Source organism: Quercus robur, chromosome 1 (assembly GCF_932294415.1).
Source record: "Quercus robur chromosome 1, dhQueRobu3.1, whole genome shotgun sequence".
NCBI classification, from domain to species: domain Eukaryota; kingdom Viridiplantae; phylum Streptophyta; class Magnoliopsida; order Fagales; family Fagaceae; genus Quercus; species Quercus robur.
The window spans coordinates 37123448-37141380 of NC_065534.1; the positions used below are offsets into that span (position 1 = coordinate 37123448).

Consider the following 17933-nt stretch of genomic DNA (forward strand, 5'->3'; position numbering starts at 1 on the left):
TATTACTTTATTATTAATTATTAAAAATAGATTTTTTGTAAAATTATTTAATAGAATAACATCTAACATCTCTTTGAAAATCATGTTTTCAACATTGAATTTCAAATTTTGCAAAATCTTGTTTTGAGAAGATATTTACTGTTTTATGGAAAATGAATAATTTTCCAAAAAGCACTTTCTATAAATAATATATCACTTTCCTATATTTGGTAGCGACCTTAAAATGAGTTGAAAAATTATTTATTGACTTATTTTATTTAGTTTCGTGTGAGATAGAATTGAATTGTTTTCCTTATTTAGCTTCGCATAAGATAGAGTTATTATCCAAAAAATTTTAGCGGAAAACAACTTTATCCAGGCCAAGTTAAATAATGAAAATTCTAAATACAAGAAAATGGAGAACATTATCTTCACTTTTCTATCAAAACAAATAAAGGGTTACTATAAACACATTTTACACAAAAATCTGTTTGGTACTTGCTTTTAAACAACACTTTTTAGCATTTATAACAATAATACTTCTGACACTTATTTTTATAACACTTAAACACGAATTTCTACAACACTAAAAATTGAACAATAATACTTAAATTCTACTATCAGAAGAGCTGTGTTTTGTGAAAATATAATTTCAATGCAAAATTTGAAAGTTGAATATTTAAAATAGTATTTTAAAAATCAATTTATTTATTTTTAAATCTCATACAAATAAAATAATAATAAAAATTTTCCAAAAAAGGCTACATAAATCCTGTAGCTTCTTTGGACAACTAAAAAAGGAAAAATTATTGCAAAAACTAAAAGAATAATCCAAATCGTTCACTAGTTTCGTTTGAGGAAAAGTCCAAATCCAAGGAGCGGGTTCTTCAAAAAAAAAAAAATATCCAAGGAGCGGGAAATTTAAGTAGCACAAAGCGCATACAAATTTACAAAATTTTTTCACAACTTTCCCAACTGTGATGGCAGTATGTGTCGTGAAAATAACGTACACCTAATTAGCTGTGGGTTGTGACAAAAGAGTTGTGACAAAAGATGTGGGTTTATTTGGGTTCAAGAACAGCTCTATCTCACATGGCAGCATCTCTTGCCACAAAATACACAAACAGGAACAGCAAAAAGCTTGTGCTTGGTGGGTCCAACTAATTAGCTGGACGATAAAGTTAAGCAATGCCTCCCTATCTTTTTCATTCACTTTCGGCAACTAACATTTTCACTTCTCCACTTCCTCAACTACTGTACAATTTCCCCTGCCTTCCTTTTCTCATTTATTTTCCCTCACATATTTGATATTTCATTGGACAACAGAAATGGGTATATCCCAGTTTTGATCATTCTCTCTCTATAGGACCAACCGATACAATTTGGACTGTAACGTTGATCATTACAGAGGATATAGGTAAGATTCACTAACCGAACTATGCTTTTTGTTTTTGTTTTTTGTTTTTTTGTTTTTAGTTTATATAGAATTTGATCAGACTTGCAGCATTTACAATTTGAAGCTCTAATTTTACTTTCCCAAAATATAAAAACGAAACTATGGACTGTTAGTGTTATTTATTTTGGCACCCACATCCACATGATTCAACAGATTGTTGGAAACTTCGGTGTGAGCAATGCTGGGGTTCTCTAATCCCTACTTTAATTGTGTTTGTATATACGGAAGTTCTTATGGAGCTCCTGTATAGGCCCTATAAGCTACTATTTCCATGCTGGGATATTTGCTCTCTGCCTGTTTTTATAACTTGCCTCTATGAATATGTAGGCATAATTCTGAGTTGCTTAACTTGCACTCAGTGATTCAATATAACAACTTCTTTATGCTCAAAGATTTTTGTAAATGGGAAAGAAAAGTACTATATTTACAAGAATAAGACAAAAAGAAAAAACTTAAAAAGAGCCATTTGGACGAGGTTGGTATGCAAATTTCCAAATAATAATAATAATAATAATATTATTATTATTTTTTTTTTTGATAAAGTCGGGAAATTTTCTAAAAAAGAGAGAGCCCTTTGGACTTGCCTCTAGTTAGTAAAACCTATGGGCACTGACCTTAATCACTAGAACTAGTTGTCGGGTAATCTAGGGGCCTTCATTCCTGACAGGCTAAGCAGTTTATGCTCATGCCCATGGCCTCAAGAGCAGCAAATTGCTCAATATTATAAATACATTAATATAGATTTCTACATTTTCCAATCTTGTCAGTTGCCATTTACAACTTGGCTGTGATACCATATTAAAGACCATTGAAACGAAAAGCTTTTGGAAGTCAGCCAATAATGTATATCAACACACACTAGCACTAGCAAGATAACATTTTTATAAACTAGAAATAGATCCATCTCAATGGATTGTTTCCATCACCAAAATAATCAAAAGAAAAGTCATTTAAATTCTTGATCCTTGTATTTTATAATTAACATAGAGACTTATTTCAAATGATACGAAGATCTTATTTCCCTACAATGACTAAAATTTTCTTCTAACTATATTACTATGGCAGCACAATTGTATTAAGCTTGGGCAAAATATCAGCATCTTTTATAAGATATTTTTCTCTGATTATTGTTGTACAAAGATGAATAAATGAATCATATAAATAGACAACTTAATTGTGATATGAGACACATTAGCTTATTACCTTTCACTAAGATGTCTTAAATCTCCTATTACAAATTTACAATTTCATCATATATGGAAAACATCAACGTTTCACTCACAAGTATTATTGCTGTATAAAGATGAACCTTATCATGGCATTTTCATAAATAAAACTCAATGCCTGCAATGCAGATCTGAATTGCAAGTTTCCACTTTCTGTGGTCGTGTGTGGAGTGCTAAGGCCATGAGAGACAATGTCTCTCCACAGGAAAGATACAGATTCAGCATTTGAGGGAGCAGGATCAAAGGCGTATCCTTATAAAAAATTTATGTTCTGACATTTCTTTGTAGCACAGTTCATGAAAAGATTATGATAATGCTCCTTCATATAAGAGTTTTTGTATTGTGCAACACAGCATCATATGTTTTCTCACCTTACAAGATAGGCCAACTAATACTTTTCTGTTTTAGCTTCGGCAAGTTTGTAAAGGACTTCCTCTGCTATCAGAGTTAGGCACTTTGTCTTCCTAATCAATGCAGATACCGATTCAGTTAACAAATGTTTAATTGAGCAGCATAATAAGAAAATTGGGCAATGCCATAGTAATTGTGTTCACTAAGCATTTTATGTTGAAATAATTAATGAAATAAATTTAAAAAGTTAGGTTGTTGTCAGTATCTAATAAACTAAAATTGTTACTGATTAAAGATTGGACACAATCGATTATTGTTGTGAATTCTAAGTGGGCAAGTCTTACTTGTAGAATTCTTGAATGGACAATTAGACATGCATATACATTCCTGGGCTGGAAATATGCTTCACCATCTGGTTTTACATCATGTTCCATGATTCAAGTTTATTTCTGTATCCTTAACTTTTTATCTTAGTGGTTTAGAAATCTGGTGCATTGAGAACCTTCGATTGGTTCCTGTCCCAAAATCTTCGCATGGAAAATTCTATACTGGAAATGCATATATAGTTTTGAAAGTAAGTTGTTGCAACTTGCAGGTTTTGTCCATTTCATTTCCCTGTGGATATTTTTGAAGCCATCATATGAAAAATGACTGCACAGTTGAGACTTGAGTCACCTTTTAGTAAGTCTAGCTATATCATCAACAATGTCTCTGTCTGAACGGTGGAATCCCTTAATCAGAACACTATAATAACTTCACACACTGGATCTTTCACCTGGCAATTGGAGATTCAAGTTTATCTCCCAGAAATTACTTCCTCTGTCTTCAATTATATTCCAGTAATGATGGAATTTATTTTCAGGATATTGTAACTTTAGTGGCGGCACAACTCTATGAGTCTATTCTTTTTGTTCCTTTTGTATGCAATGAACTTGATCTTTTTACTTGTTCATTGTCTGAGTCAGACAGTTCTCCCCAAAACTGGCCCTGCGCAGCATGACATCCATTACTGGCTGGGAAATGATACAAACAAGGTATTTCTCATCATCATTTCCTTTTATCCATGCACTTGGTAAAGTGCAATATTGCTATCAAAACTTCTTGCTAGTTGCTATTGAGGCAGAGAACCAGCTATGAGTGCAGATGTTGGTTGATGGGACATATTAATCCACTGAACCCAGGATTAGCATTAAAAAATTTACTAAGTTAAAAAATATGTTGGTTGATGATCACAAATTTAGTTATCCATCAGTCTTGTTCCCCATTTTAGAAATAATAGGAGAAGGAGAGCAACAATGGGGGAGTGAAAGATCTGCCTAGTAAATGGCCTAGTTTTGGTACAGATCATTTTCACGTACATCATTTATATTTTGTAATATATTCAAAGGTAGTAACTGTACATAGAATTTGGATAATGCATTTGATATGATAATTTATATAATTCTCCTGTGTTTATTGTTGAATATTGTATTGGCAGGTGGACTCGGCCTTCGCATCAGACAAGGCACTTGAACTAGATGCTGCTCTAGGGTCCTGCACTGTCCAATATAGGGAGCTTCAAGGCCTAGAAACTGGAAAGTTTTTGTCATACTTCAAACCTTGTATTATACCTGTTGAAGGATTATATTCTTCACATCAAGGGCACTTAAATGGTGAAACATACAAATTTAGCTTGTTAACATGCAAGGGAGACCATGTTGTTCATATTAAAGAAGTAAGCCTCATTTGAAGCATAATGAATGATTATTTGTGATTTCATTTCTGTGAAAGAGCCAACTGTTACTTAAAAGGGCCAAATAATTTTCAAGGTCAACTAATTAATAACTAAATCCTTAAATTATGATACTCTATATCACTGTTTAATTGTTCTATGTAATGTATTTATTGGTAATTGTTACTGTATGGCTAACTGAATGGTGGTTTCTTTGTGTCACATGGTGCATGCCGATTTAGTTAAGTAGCATTAGTCAGTTTCTATAAAGAACAAATCCAAATCATGAGTTCTTGATCTGACATTATTTTATTTACAATTTTATTTTCTTAACAAAAATGCTGTCATCTTTGTTCTTTATTTCTTGGAAATTGTTTTGAGTATGGTCTCAATGCTATGCATGTTTGCAGGTACCATTCTCTCGGTCATCATTGAACCACAATGATGTATTCATACTTGACACTGCATCAAAAATTTTCCTCTTCAGTGGGTGCAACTCTAGCATACAAGAAAGAGCCAAAGCTTTGGAGGTTGTCCAGTATATTAAAGAGAATAATCATGGTGGAAAGTGTGAGGTGGCAACTATAGGTTGGTATCTGTTAATATTTTTTGTTGTTGTCCCCACAATCTCCCCCCCCCCCCCCCCCCCTCCTCTAAAGGAAAAGATATTCCAACTGCTAATTGTTCAAATGCTGCAGAGGATGGAAAGTTTGTTGGTGATTCTGATGTGGGTGAATTCTGGAGTTTATTTGGTGGTTTTGCTCCCATTCCTCGGGACTCACCTTCTTCTGTTCAGAAACAATCTGACACTCCATCTGTGAAACTATTCTGGTGTGTTTGCCTTAACCATCCAGGATTCAATAATGCTATTTCAATCTCTTTTGGTCTGCATTTGAAAACCCAGTGAGTTTTCTTAGGCATAAGATGAGCGTAACTGAGGTATTCATATGAGTAATCCAATGTAATTTATATACCTATACTGAAAAAAGAAAGGTATACAAAATGCCCATGAATTTCTGATATTTAAATTGCACTTATTTCAGACTGATTGGCTTGCCTATATCATCATTGACTCAGCAAATTTTTTTTTTTTTAGATTCCATATGATAGCAACTTGTGTTTGTTCTCTTTATTTCTTTCAAATGTAGTGGCATGTCCCTGAGTATTACTTTAAGGTGTTCTTTATCAACAGGATAACTACACAGGGCAAGCTATGTCAAACTGGAACTGATTCATTGAATAAGAAAATCCTTGAGACAGACAAGTGCTATATGTTGGATTGTGGTACTGAGATTTTTGTTTGGATGGGAAGACAAACATTGATTTCAGAGCGGCAGACATCAATCTCAGCAACAGAAGTAAGAATTACATTTCCTCTCTGTCCCTTGCCCCTCTGAGAACTCACTCAGGAAAGAAAATCATTGAGTTGTTGAGAAGTGTATGCATGGTGAGGGGGGAAAACTGATAAAAAGGGTGAATGATACATTTATTTGAAAATGATTCAAAAGCCCATGATTAGACCATGGCATAGCTTTCGATACAGTCACATGGCCAAACTAATTACATGTTGCCAATCTTAGATAATTTTTTTTCCATATATACCATTATGATTTTATTTTATTTTCCTCTTTTTGATAAGTAGGTGCATTAATTTTTTAAATTTTCATAACTACAAACAACTATGTCTAGTAGTTTGACATTAAGTGTGATCTGAATTTATGTGATCTACCTTTGAAATGGTTTGGACTTTGGATTACACATAAGTATTGTTATTTTCTAAAGAGAAGTTACTATATGTTGAGATAGTGAAAGCTCTGATACTAATTTGTTGTGGATGTAGTTAATTATAGCGGGTTTATGTGAAATAGAAATAGAAAAATAACAAATAATTACATTAAGACACACAAGGTTTACATGGTTCGGCATTAGGCCTATGTCCACGGATGACATTGATGAGAAAGTTTTGTTAAGAAAATTACGAGATTAGAATAGTGGCATACATGACTCATATAAAACCCCAATCCCAAATACGCCCTGAAAATTCTAGATTACAATACAAAAATTTAAAATTTTCTAAACTTGGCGTGAAAATCCAATAGCTGTGTCTCCAATAAATCAAGCATGGCCCAATATATATATGTGTGGGCATACAATTGGCTTGGTAATTGCGTCTGTACATGGATAAGTAATTCTAGCTGAAATTCAAGTCAAATTCGGTTATGCACTGACTGACATAACAAGGGCCATGATTACATATGGTGAAAACCCATGTGCATTGGGCACCCACACTGAAATTCAAGCCACATTATTAACACTTTTTTTACACTAGCATGCAGCATATTTGACAAACATGCTCAAGTAGTCATCCACTGGTTACATGTTAATGATTAAAAAATTAGGAAATAATCTATGATCTTTTAACTCCACTGCAAATAAAAACATAAAAAAGAAAGAAAAAAGAAAAAAGAAGAACTTTTAACTTTGAAATTTAAGTTCAAAAGAGAGACGCAGGACTGTTAATTGGCCCTCACTGGGATTTTGTCTAACCATATTTCTTCTCTAGAGTATGTCATTTGTTACTATTGTCTTTTCAGACATTATGGGCATATCATATAATTAATGGTGATATTGATCTAGAAACCAATTTAAAAGTTTGAAGGCAAGTTTACTAGTACAAAAATGACATCAAAGCCTTATTTCCAACAAAACAAGGCATATTAGACATATCACCATATCTTGATATGTTCCTCTAGAGCAACACAAACATAAATGTGATTATAAATCATTCTAATCACTATCATTTGCATTCTTAAGGAATGCCTTTGGTACATGGGAAACGTATCATGTACACTTGGAAGGCTGCCTTTTTCAGTGGACTTAACTGACTGTGCTTGCCCACAGGTATTCTTGAGGACGTTATCCCCTAACTGATTAGTGATCACTGATTACTCTTTCACAGGATTTCCTCAGAACTCAGGGCAGGTCAACTGGGACCCATTTAACCTTTTTAACTGAAGGATTAGAAAGTAACATATTTAGGTCATACTTTGATAATTGGCCTCAAAAGGTGGAGCCCAAGCTATATGAAGAAGGTCGAGAGAAAGTAGCAGGTTACCTTCTGTCAAGTTGCAACAAATTTTTATTGACCAAAAAAAGTAGTACAAGTAGTAGCATTGTTGTACTAATACTTATAGTCTTCATTTATTCTTTCCAGCAATATTCAAGCAACAGGGTTATGAAGTGAAAGAGCTTCCTGAAGAGGACTGCGAGCCTTTTATTAATTGCAGAGGCACATTAAAAGTAGATTCTCACTAAAAATTGTTTTCTCTTTTGAGTTATGGATGTCAGCACATGCGATCCTATGGTTTGTGTTGATGCAATCTTAACATTTTAGGTTTGGCGGGTGAATGCTGATGAGCTATCCCTTCTTCCAGTTCCAGAGCAGACAAAATTTTACAGTGGGGATTGCTATGTAGTGCAGTTTACATATCCTGGAAATGAAAGAGATGAGAATCTATTTTATGCCTGGATTGGTCGCAGGAGTGTAATGGTAAGCATGGTGTATCATCTATGCCTAGGTGTTTTTTCTTCAACTGCAGCTTTTCTGTTATGACTGGTGTAACATATATAACTCTACAGTCATTTATTTATACTGAAATGAAAATAAAGAGAAGAGCTCCTGTTTCCCTTGCAAACATTTCCTATTTAATTTGCAAGCTATATTTCTTGCTCGGACTTTAAAGACTCAGCACTTTATTTCCTGTCATTTTTGTTGGTAAATCTATATAACATACTGGTTATTTAGTTTCTTATAACTCTTATATTAACTTTTAAATAATATTGTTTCTTTGTATGCTTGCAGGAAGATAGAAGGGATGCCATATCCCATATGACTGCAATTGTTGATTCAACCAAAGGGGATCCAGTTTTGGTTAGTTCTATTGCAGCCTTGTGTGCATGGTCTGTTGAATCACCTATACAACTATGATACTAGTAGCTTATTAAGTGGATGACCTGATGCTACACCTAAAATATAATATCTGCAAGTATTACTAATGTCTCCTTGATGATGCTACCTTGTTTATAAGTTTATAACACCATCTCCTTGTCCTGCATAAATTTATTGTCTTCTGGACTTTCCTGCATTACTCGGACAAAGATTCCTCTAATTTAGCTCACACGTTTTGAGTTCAGGCTCAAGCTGTAGAGGACAAGGAGCCAGTCCAATTTTTCTTGATTTTCCAGACATTGATCATTTTCAAGGTTCATTCCTCACTTTTTAATTCAAAGATAGTTTTTTATTTTATTTTATTTCATTTAAAAATAAAAGCTACTCTAGTGTTTAAGTATAATTGTCTGATTATTCCATTGTTTCTTTTCTTAAAGGGGGGTATGAGTAAAAGATACAAGAAATTTATAGCAGAAAAAGGTATCACTGATGAAACTTATGATGGAATCAAGACAGCTCTTTTTCGAGTTCAAGGAACAAGTCCACAAAACATGCAAGCTATCGAAGTTGATCTAGTGAGTTTGATTAAAAAAAATGCTTGATCAATTAATCTATCTAATAATGACACCTTTGATCTCTCTTGTTTGAGTTGTGCAATCTATCTAATAATGGCATTTTAATATCTCTCCCTCAAGGTAGTGACATTCAGTGTGAAGCAGCCTTATGGGAGATGAAACTCACTTTGCAATTTATTTCATGATGTCACTTTTTTGAAAGTGTCATATCTGCTCTGACACAAAAAAACCCTTGGAAGTGTCCTAGCTCTAAATTATTACGTTAATGTCTTTAATACAAACATCATATGTTATACAGTTTGCACATCTTCATTTTCTGGAATTATGATGGCATGAGCATTTACTATAAGTTTGTATCTTTGTTATTGGTGGTTTATTACCAGAACTGCATATGCCCCGTTGAATTGAGTATCTATTCACTATGGAACAAAACTTTTGCAGGTTTCAAGCTCTCTGAACTCATCCTATTGTTACATTCTGCAAACTGAAACATTTATCTTCACTTGGATTGGGAGTCTCTCTTCGACCAGAGACCATGATCTTCTTGACAGAATGCTGGAACTGATAAATGTATGTAATGGCATATTTTGCTCTTGGACATGATATTGGAATCTTTATCTGAATTAAAATTGCAAATCAGGATCAAGAAAAAGAAATGGAATGATTGTAATTTGGCACTTGGCTTTAGTAGGCTGTTAAAGAAAAGTTGTCACATGACCACCCTAAAGATTGATTTTTTTTTTTTCCCTCTTTTCATGGAATTTACTCATAAGTATTGTTGTCAAAACATTATTTCTCTTGATATCATTTGCAGCCAACATTGCAACCCATATCAGTGAGGGAAGGAAGCGAACCTGATATTTTCTGGAATGCACTTGGTGGGAAAGCAGAGTATCCAAAGGCAAAAGAGATGAAGCAATGCGTAGAAGATCCACATTTGTTTACATTGAACACCACTGAAGGTAGGCAAAATACCTATGTCAAGAGATAATGTGGCTCTTCCTTGGTTCGGAATTATCTCGGCTGTAAAAATGTGTCTAATGGTGGGTTCTGGTTCCTTTGCTACTTGGTTGGGATTTCCCATTTCAGGTGATTTCAAGGTACACTCAACATTCTATATTATTACATCTTTTTTCTTTGTAGATTACAAAAAGATTTATTAATGGGTGCTACCCAACCACACAGGGTAACAAAAGCACATCTGAGATAAGAAAAAGAAAAAATAATCAATGCCACATATCTGATCCAGAGCAGCAAAGAAATTCTAAAAGTTTACCTGAAAGATCCATATGAAGGATGGATCAAACCCAATTAATAAGACATCAACAAAACCCATTTTGATCTCCCCAATGGACTTTTGTGAATCAAGCTAGGGTTTAAATTGTTATCCCTATTCTTATTTTGTGAATCAAGCTAGTATTTTATGTCGTTTCATCCTGGTATAAATTTGAAACTAAAAATTCTAAAATCTGGTTCAGGATCTGAGCTATATATTTGTTATTAATGATGTATATGGATTATGAACTGGTTTAGACAATTGCTCTCATTTAGTTTTATGAAGTCAGGAAATAATCTTTCAGTTCTGTTCATGAAATGATTTTTTTAGTGTGGCCAAAAACTTTTACAGGTGAAAGAGATATACAATTTTTCACAGGATGATTTAACTACTGAAGACGTGCTTGTACTGGACTGCCATAGAGAGATATATGTTTGGATTGGATGCCACTCAAATGTTGGATCAAAGCAACAAGCTCTTACTCTAGGCCTGGTAAAATTTTCACTTCCACTCTTTAAATATTATTTTCCCAATTCTGAAGGTTTTCATTTTAGTAGTATATATCAATGATGCCCGAATTAAATATGTATTCTCCAAATCCGCTTCTATATCAATCCAGGCCCTATAAATTGCTTCAAACGGTATGCCTATAATGATGTGAAGCATTTAGTATACGAGGAAATTAGGTATCACATATGGCTATATTATATGTTCATTAACATTCTAGTCCTATGGTTACATAGCTATTGATGCTTTGACATTTCATTTCTATCTGGGTTCTCATTATTCTTACTTTCTCACTCGGAACTGGCAGAAATTTCTTGAGATGGATGTTCTCGTTGAAGGCCTATCTTTGGAGACTCCTATCTACATTGTTACAGAAGGGCATGAGCCACCATTTTTCACTCGTTTCTTTGAATGGGACCCCTCAAAGGCAAATGTAAGATCCCCTAGTGAGTTATAGGGATATATCTTGGCACTTACTTTCATTAAGTAGTGGGAAAATTTCACAAGTTACTTTAGTCAGATTGCATGTTACATATGCATGAGTTTGGAATGTTTGGACATGCTTTTTATTTATTTATTTATTATTTTTAATTTTAATGCACGACAAATGTATACAACAATCATGTTTAGCAATAAAAGAGAGAAAAAATTCCTAATCTTCTAGAAAGTCATAATACTTTTTTTTTCCTACCAATTTTAGGCAAGCTGTGTTAATAGACACTTTGTTATACCTAAAGAATTGAAGAATGAAAACTTGAACCTGACAAACCTTTTGGATGGTTTTAGATCTGAATGTGAGGATTATTTTAGAACTAAATATGCTGGAACCTGACATGTCTTGTCAAGTCCCAAGTTCATGTAGCATAAAGGAGGATATTTATGATCATGTCCTTGATTTCTGTTAGCAACCTGATAAAAATGTTGGGTTTATTTAACAGTTTCAACTGAATTGCTGCCTTGCAGATGCATGGAAACTCATTTGAGCGAAAGCTTGCTATTCTGAAGGGAAAACCACATAATTTAGAAGTGAGTGAATCCACTGAAGGCTTCAATATTTTGATATGACATGCTTTTTTGTTCTCATGTTTTCAATTAGCCTGGTTTTATCCATTTGAAGATGAGTTTCTTTCGTTTGTATCCTCATTATATTATATCACCAAAGTGCATAGAATGTCACCCATCTCTGTGATATAGTCATCATGTCATTGATGGGCATTATAGTCTGGCTTCTGTTATTGAAACATATAGCCTGATGCAGTGAAGAGCCTAGTGCATGACTTTGTTGAGTGACGTTACATGCATTGATGTAATAATTGCAGTAACATGTACTTACAGCCGATGAATGCTCTTATTAAACATGGTACACAGTTATGCTTTTTAGGAGTGGAAAAATTTCTGATCCTTTTGAATGCCAATATCAAGTATCACAACTGTCTATTCAGGTATTATATGCTTGGGTTGCCCTATTGAAACTCAATAAAAACTAGAGTCTGATAAGTGCTCTTATACCACAAATGCTCAAGATCTTTAATGCACCAACTGGATTAATTTTTAGCTTTGGCTGATCAAGGTAAGAGCTATATTACCTTCGAGGGTGGGCCAAGTACTTCTGATGTATTAAGTTATAGCGGCATACTGTCATTGACAATCAAGCACTCCTCTGCATCAAGAAGATGATACCTTTGCGGGAGTTCTTTGAATATGTAACTAAATAAGAACAGCAATCTTGTTTCAGCGGTTTATTTTCAAGAACTTTATTTATTTTTCTTCATATTTAAAAAATTAGTAAGCTTAGATTTCTTTCAATAATTTAATATTTTTGATTGATAATACTTCTGTCCCTCTCTAACTGCAACTCTAGGTTTATTCTACTCACTCTTCACCTGAGTATTCAGGTACCTACTAGAAACTCATGGAAGGCATACTCCAGGGATACTACACCAGATGGTTTGAGGAGCAAGTCTGTCATTTCCAATGGTCTGGGAAGAAGTGGATCTCCTGCATCAAGTGTTTCAGGCTCAAATTCGAAGTCTTCTACCAATCAGCTGTTTTCTAGCCCAACTCCAATTGTCAGAAAGCTCTTTTCAGGATCTCCTCATGGTAGTGCAGGTAACAGAGGATTCTTAATTTTGTTCATGGATAGATACAGACCACTGAAATATAGTTCTCTGCACTCAACTGCCTATTAATTACATGGTAACACAACTATGGGCAAAGGGTCCTATGATGAGGATTGGCTTTTCCAAATTTGATTTAATTGGATGATTTTATCTGCCCAATAATTAGTACTCCATTGAATTGGACATAGATAAGTATGACTGGTTTAATAGTTCTCGCCAGGAGCTGTGTAGCTCACTGGCATAACCTTCTCTCCTTCATTAGGAGAAACACGGTTCAAAGCCTCCCTTTCCCATTGTACTATCAAAAAATTTCTCTGTATATTTTGGGTTCAGTTATCCGTTTGAACTGTTCTCTGTCTATTAGTCTTGAGTTAGAATTTAAGTCACTGAATATCAGAGTAAGATCTTGTGTATGCCTGCTACATGGGAATGCAGTGCCTGGCTTCTTATTAAAGTATTCTTAGTTTCTTACAATAAATAGTTTCTCCGACTTTCCTTTCATGTTTTATCAATCACCTCATGTTTGTCTTCTTTTGGTAACGTCACTAAGCTCTCTCCCTCTCTGTGGTAGATGAATCGTCGGTATCTGCAGGTTCTCCAGCAGCAGAACCAAGGTCATTTTCTCAGAGTGCAGGTTTTATTCAGGCTGATGGAAGCGGGGATTGTGTAAACTTGTTAATATACCCTTATGAACGATTGAGTGTGATTTCTAGTGACCCTGTAGCAGGCATAGATGTAACCAAAAGAGAGGTACATACCCATTTCCCTTCTAACAGATACAGAGAAGCCTGTGCTAAAGTTGTGTTGTAAATTTCCACTTGAATATTGGCCCTAGCCTCTTAAAATAATTATCTTTGAAATTATTTTATTAGTTGTTATTTTTAATGGCACATCAATTTGATTAACTCCCTTTTTTTATTACAGAAAGTCCAGGCCTACTTCTTCCATGATCTATTAATAGTTCTCTATACATTGCGATAACTGGATCTGAAATTGAAAACATGTCAAACCCCAGACTCAAAACCTTGGGATAAACTAGTTTCTTTTTCCATGATAATCAACTTCATCACTTCCATTATTTTCCTCCCCCCCCCCCCCCCCCTCTCTCTCTCTCTCTCTCAGTGAAGGAATGTTAGCCTTCTGCACTTCAAGCTTATTATTACTAATTGACATTGAATGCAACTGAAACTTCATTTAGTTATTGTGTAGTTTGATCACATTGCTTTTAAATTCCATACTATCACTCTCTTTTTACTCTTGTAACTAAATAGATCTGCCCTTTCTGGTTGCTTTAGGCATATTTATCTGATGAAGATTTTCAAGACAAATTTGGAATGACAAAAAGAGCTTTCTACGAGCTTCCTAAATGGAGACAAAACAAGCTTAAGACGTCTCTTCATCTATTTTGAGGCATACTTGCTGGAGATTAGATCTAGATGCTGATCTTGGCTAATGATACTTATTTGTTGTCAAATATTGACAGATATTTCTTCTTAGATAGGCCCATGGGGCATTTTACTACTCAAATGTGGTCTACTGAATGTCTTAGTCTACGACTAAGTTCATGTTGTAATCTTGAGTTGCGGTTCTGTAAACAAATCCTTGATTAAAGTCTTTAAAGCCAAGATCCTTGACCTGGCTTTTAATCATATTTGAATCAGATCAGATGCTTGCTAATAGTAATTTTCGGTTATCTTAGCTTGATAACCCTAATATTGGTGCTCTGGCCAATCATCCCCATGGTTGATATTATGCACGACAGGCTTGAGATTAAGTACTTGGTTGCTAGCTTATGCTCAACCCCATTAGCACATGAAAAATAAAACACTCAGTGGCGCAGATTAATAAAGAATTACCAACTGGAAGGACTTAGAATGACTCTTAGGACTGTAAGACTACTGTTTTCATTGTCTTTCCAAGTGCATTTGCAGATATGAGCATCCCGGCAAGACTAGAAGAGCCAGACAAAGTTCCTTGTCACTCAGCTAGAAAAGAAACTAGTTTCATTCAGAAGGAGGTTATTTTATGCATGCCGGAGCCATTTCTAAGGTATACATAATACAAGTGTTGTCACGCAGTCTTTTTTATTCCTTCGTAGACATCAATTTAAGTTTAGAAGCCCTTTTCAGACCCTTAATTTATTCTAAAATTTTGTTTTTATCAATTTGCAATGTTGTAACATGGATTGCTCAGGAGATATTTTCTTTTAATAAATGCAATGAAAGACATGCACGACCATTGCACAAGCATGGGCATGCCCAAGCCCATGAAAGACACATGTGCACGCTTGATCAATCGTTTGCCTAACTTTCGTGTGGATTGCAACGAACCACCTTGGTCCTTAGATTTGATCCAAAAAAAGAAAATTTTGAAATGGGAATTTAATGCATAGCTAAAAATATTGATCAAAGTGCAAGTTTTGTTCACTAGCTTCCAACCTACTAGGTTGCACCTAGCATTTTCCGCCACCATTTTTATATACGATTAATTTATAAACCTAAGTCCTAAGTAATCTTCGTATATACCTCATTTGTCAAATCTTAGTTTTCCTCCATTTAATGACACAGTAATAATTTTTCTCCAAATCATTTGGGTGAAATGTTAAACCTGAAATAAAATTTAGAGTAAATTACAAAATTGGTCTTTATTCTTTATATTATATTTTAATTAGGTCCTTAACTTTTCAATTGTGTCAATTTGGTCTTTAACATTTTCAATGTCGTGTGGATTTAGTCTCTAATGTTATTTTTTGAATGAAAAAAGCTAATGAGTTAAATAAAACAATAAAAAATTAATTTTCAGGCCACATTAGCTGCAAACTATATTGCCACGTCAGATATAAAAAATACAACGTGAGATCCCACCAACCAAAACTCATCTCCACTTCCAGACCCTAAAATCACCACCAACCAAGGACTAACCTTCAAGTATATATTTCATTAAACCTTGTTTTTATCTTCATTCTCCCACTTAGACCGAGAGTAGAGGCAGCCCAAGGACTCCCTGGTAAGCCACAAACTAATCATTAGACTGATGTTAACAATCCTAAAATAACCCATATAAGTTAACGCGCTAGATCTGCAATGAACATGTAAAAGTATTGCAATAAATTCAACTACGTAACTAAACCCCTTATTTTGTTTTGTATGAACCAATTGCTTTTCCCTTCTTAGACATAGATTTTAACCACAGCCGCTTTACAAATCAAGGAGATTTTTTTTTTCTTTAAATCTATAACCTCTATATGTAAGGGCAAGGCTTGTGTCCAGTGAAAATTTTCACTGGACACGGCAAGATTTGGACACGTGTCCAAGATCTAACGTGTCCAGTAAAATCACTGGACACAAGCCGGACCCTATATGTAAAACCTTATGTAGCCCTCATAAAAAAATAAACCAAATTAGACCTATATGCGCTAATTGTAAGAGCCCAAAACAGGCTAAGCCCACTTAGAATAGTAGAGTTAGTTTTCGAAGGCTCAAAACAATTAATTTGTTAAAGTATGGGCTTCCAAGATCAATTTTAATGCACTTTTATGGTCCAGTTGCTAGGTTAGTGGAGAAAAAGCTGAATGAATCGTAAAAAGAGAAACTAAATTTGGGAATAACACTTCCTTGGATCTGGCGGAGGAGCAAATGTTCAAATAAAGTTCAAGTCTCAAATACAGGATTGTGCTACATAGTTTATATATTCCCTTTCAATTTTTTGTCTCCCCATTTGGTGGGGTTTCCTTTCCTTATATAGTCAATCGAATTGCATCCTAGCCCTCTACTTCTACAGTCAAGGGCCTTCCTTTAGATGCTTGTCCCATCAGGGCTTTGTTGGAGGTGGTAGAGTGTGTTGTGAGCTATAAGATTACTATTTAAGGGTTATTCATTCATTAATGCGGCCAATTGAATTTGTGCAGTACATTGAATGCGGAGGTGATGACTACTTTACCTAGATATTTTCCTTCTTTACTTGCACATCTCTACTGTCTTCCTTGGTATCTTGTCATTTGGCGCAAGTGGCCTGCTTAACACTTCCCAAGATAGGCTCGCTCATTGGGCTCCTCAAGGAGTCGGCCTCTTCGTCCTTCCTCCTCGAATTCTCATCCGTGTGTTGGGTTAGGACTTAGGTGTGGGTGGGCCCTTCCATCCCATGGGCCCTATTCTGTACTCAAATCTTACCCATTCTACACTAACCTTATCAAAATCCCATCTAAAAAATGATACACAACCTAAATGCGGGCATGGTAAGATAAAAACTGAGTAGGCCTAATGCGAAACCCAATACCATGGTGGAAGCCTCCCAAAAGCTTAGTAAATTCCTCGTTATAGTCGTCCAAGTGTAAAACTACATCAACTTGCCTCTCAAAAAAATAAAAAGAAAAAAAAGAAACTACATCAACTTGCCTCTCAAAAAAAAAAAAAAAAAAAAAAAGAAACTACATCAACTTGTCTACATTATATTTTAAGTAAGACTACATTTTTTTTAAAATAATAGAATACATTATTATTATTATTATCTTTTTGTTGAATGTAAAACTACATCAACTTATCTTGTATATACCTGAGCTTGACATACAATAATGCCGGACTCTAACATATGATATGATACATTATACCTACTCACCTTTTGAGTATAATAATAAACGACAAAATTTAGATACAATACCTTAGATAATATTTCTTATGTTCTCATTTTAAGATTTAGCTATGTGGCTATTTAACCAAAAAATACACTTCCATTTCATGTGAAAAAATCTACATGACAGAATCTTAAAAAATGAATTTAAGAAACA

At 34.5% G+C, this 17933-nt stretch overlaps 1 protein-coding gene across 1 annotated transcript; it reads left to right on the forward strand.

The window, feature by feature from the left end:
- Positions 1–1184: 1184 nt before the first annotated feature.
- Positions 1185–14831, forward strand: LOC126688753 (villin-1). The gene is made up of 23 exons (XM_050383567.1): positions 1185–1396; positions 2791–2908; positions 3487–3586; positions 3978–4046; positions 4490–4726; positions 5134–5311; positions 5422–5554; positions 5916–6081; positions 7683–7833; positions 7938–8023; positions 8118–8273; positions 8586–8654; positions 8918–8986; positions 9110–9247; positions 9689–9817; positions 10062–10209; positions 10337–10347; positions 10875–11015; positions 11338–11463; positions 11994–12056; positions 12926–13139; positions 13722–13900; positions 14446–14831. The coding sequence occupies exons 2-23, from the start codon at positions 2853–2855 to the stop codon at positions 14557–14559; spliced, it is 2733 nt and encodes a 910-aa protein (XP_050239524.1). The 5' UTR covers positions 1185–1396; positions 2791–2852; the 3' UTR covers positions 14560–14831.
- The last annotated feature ends 3102 nt before the right edge of the window (positions 14832–17933 follow it).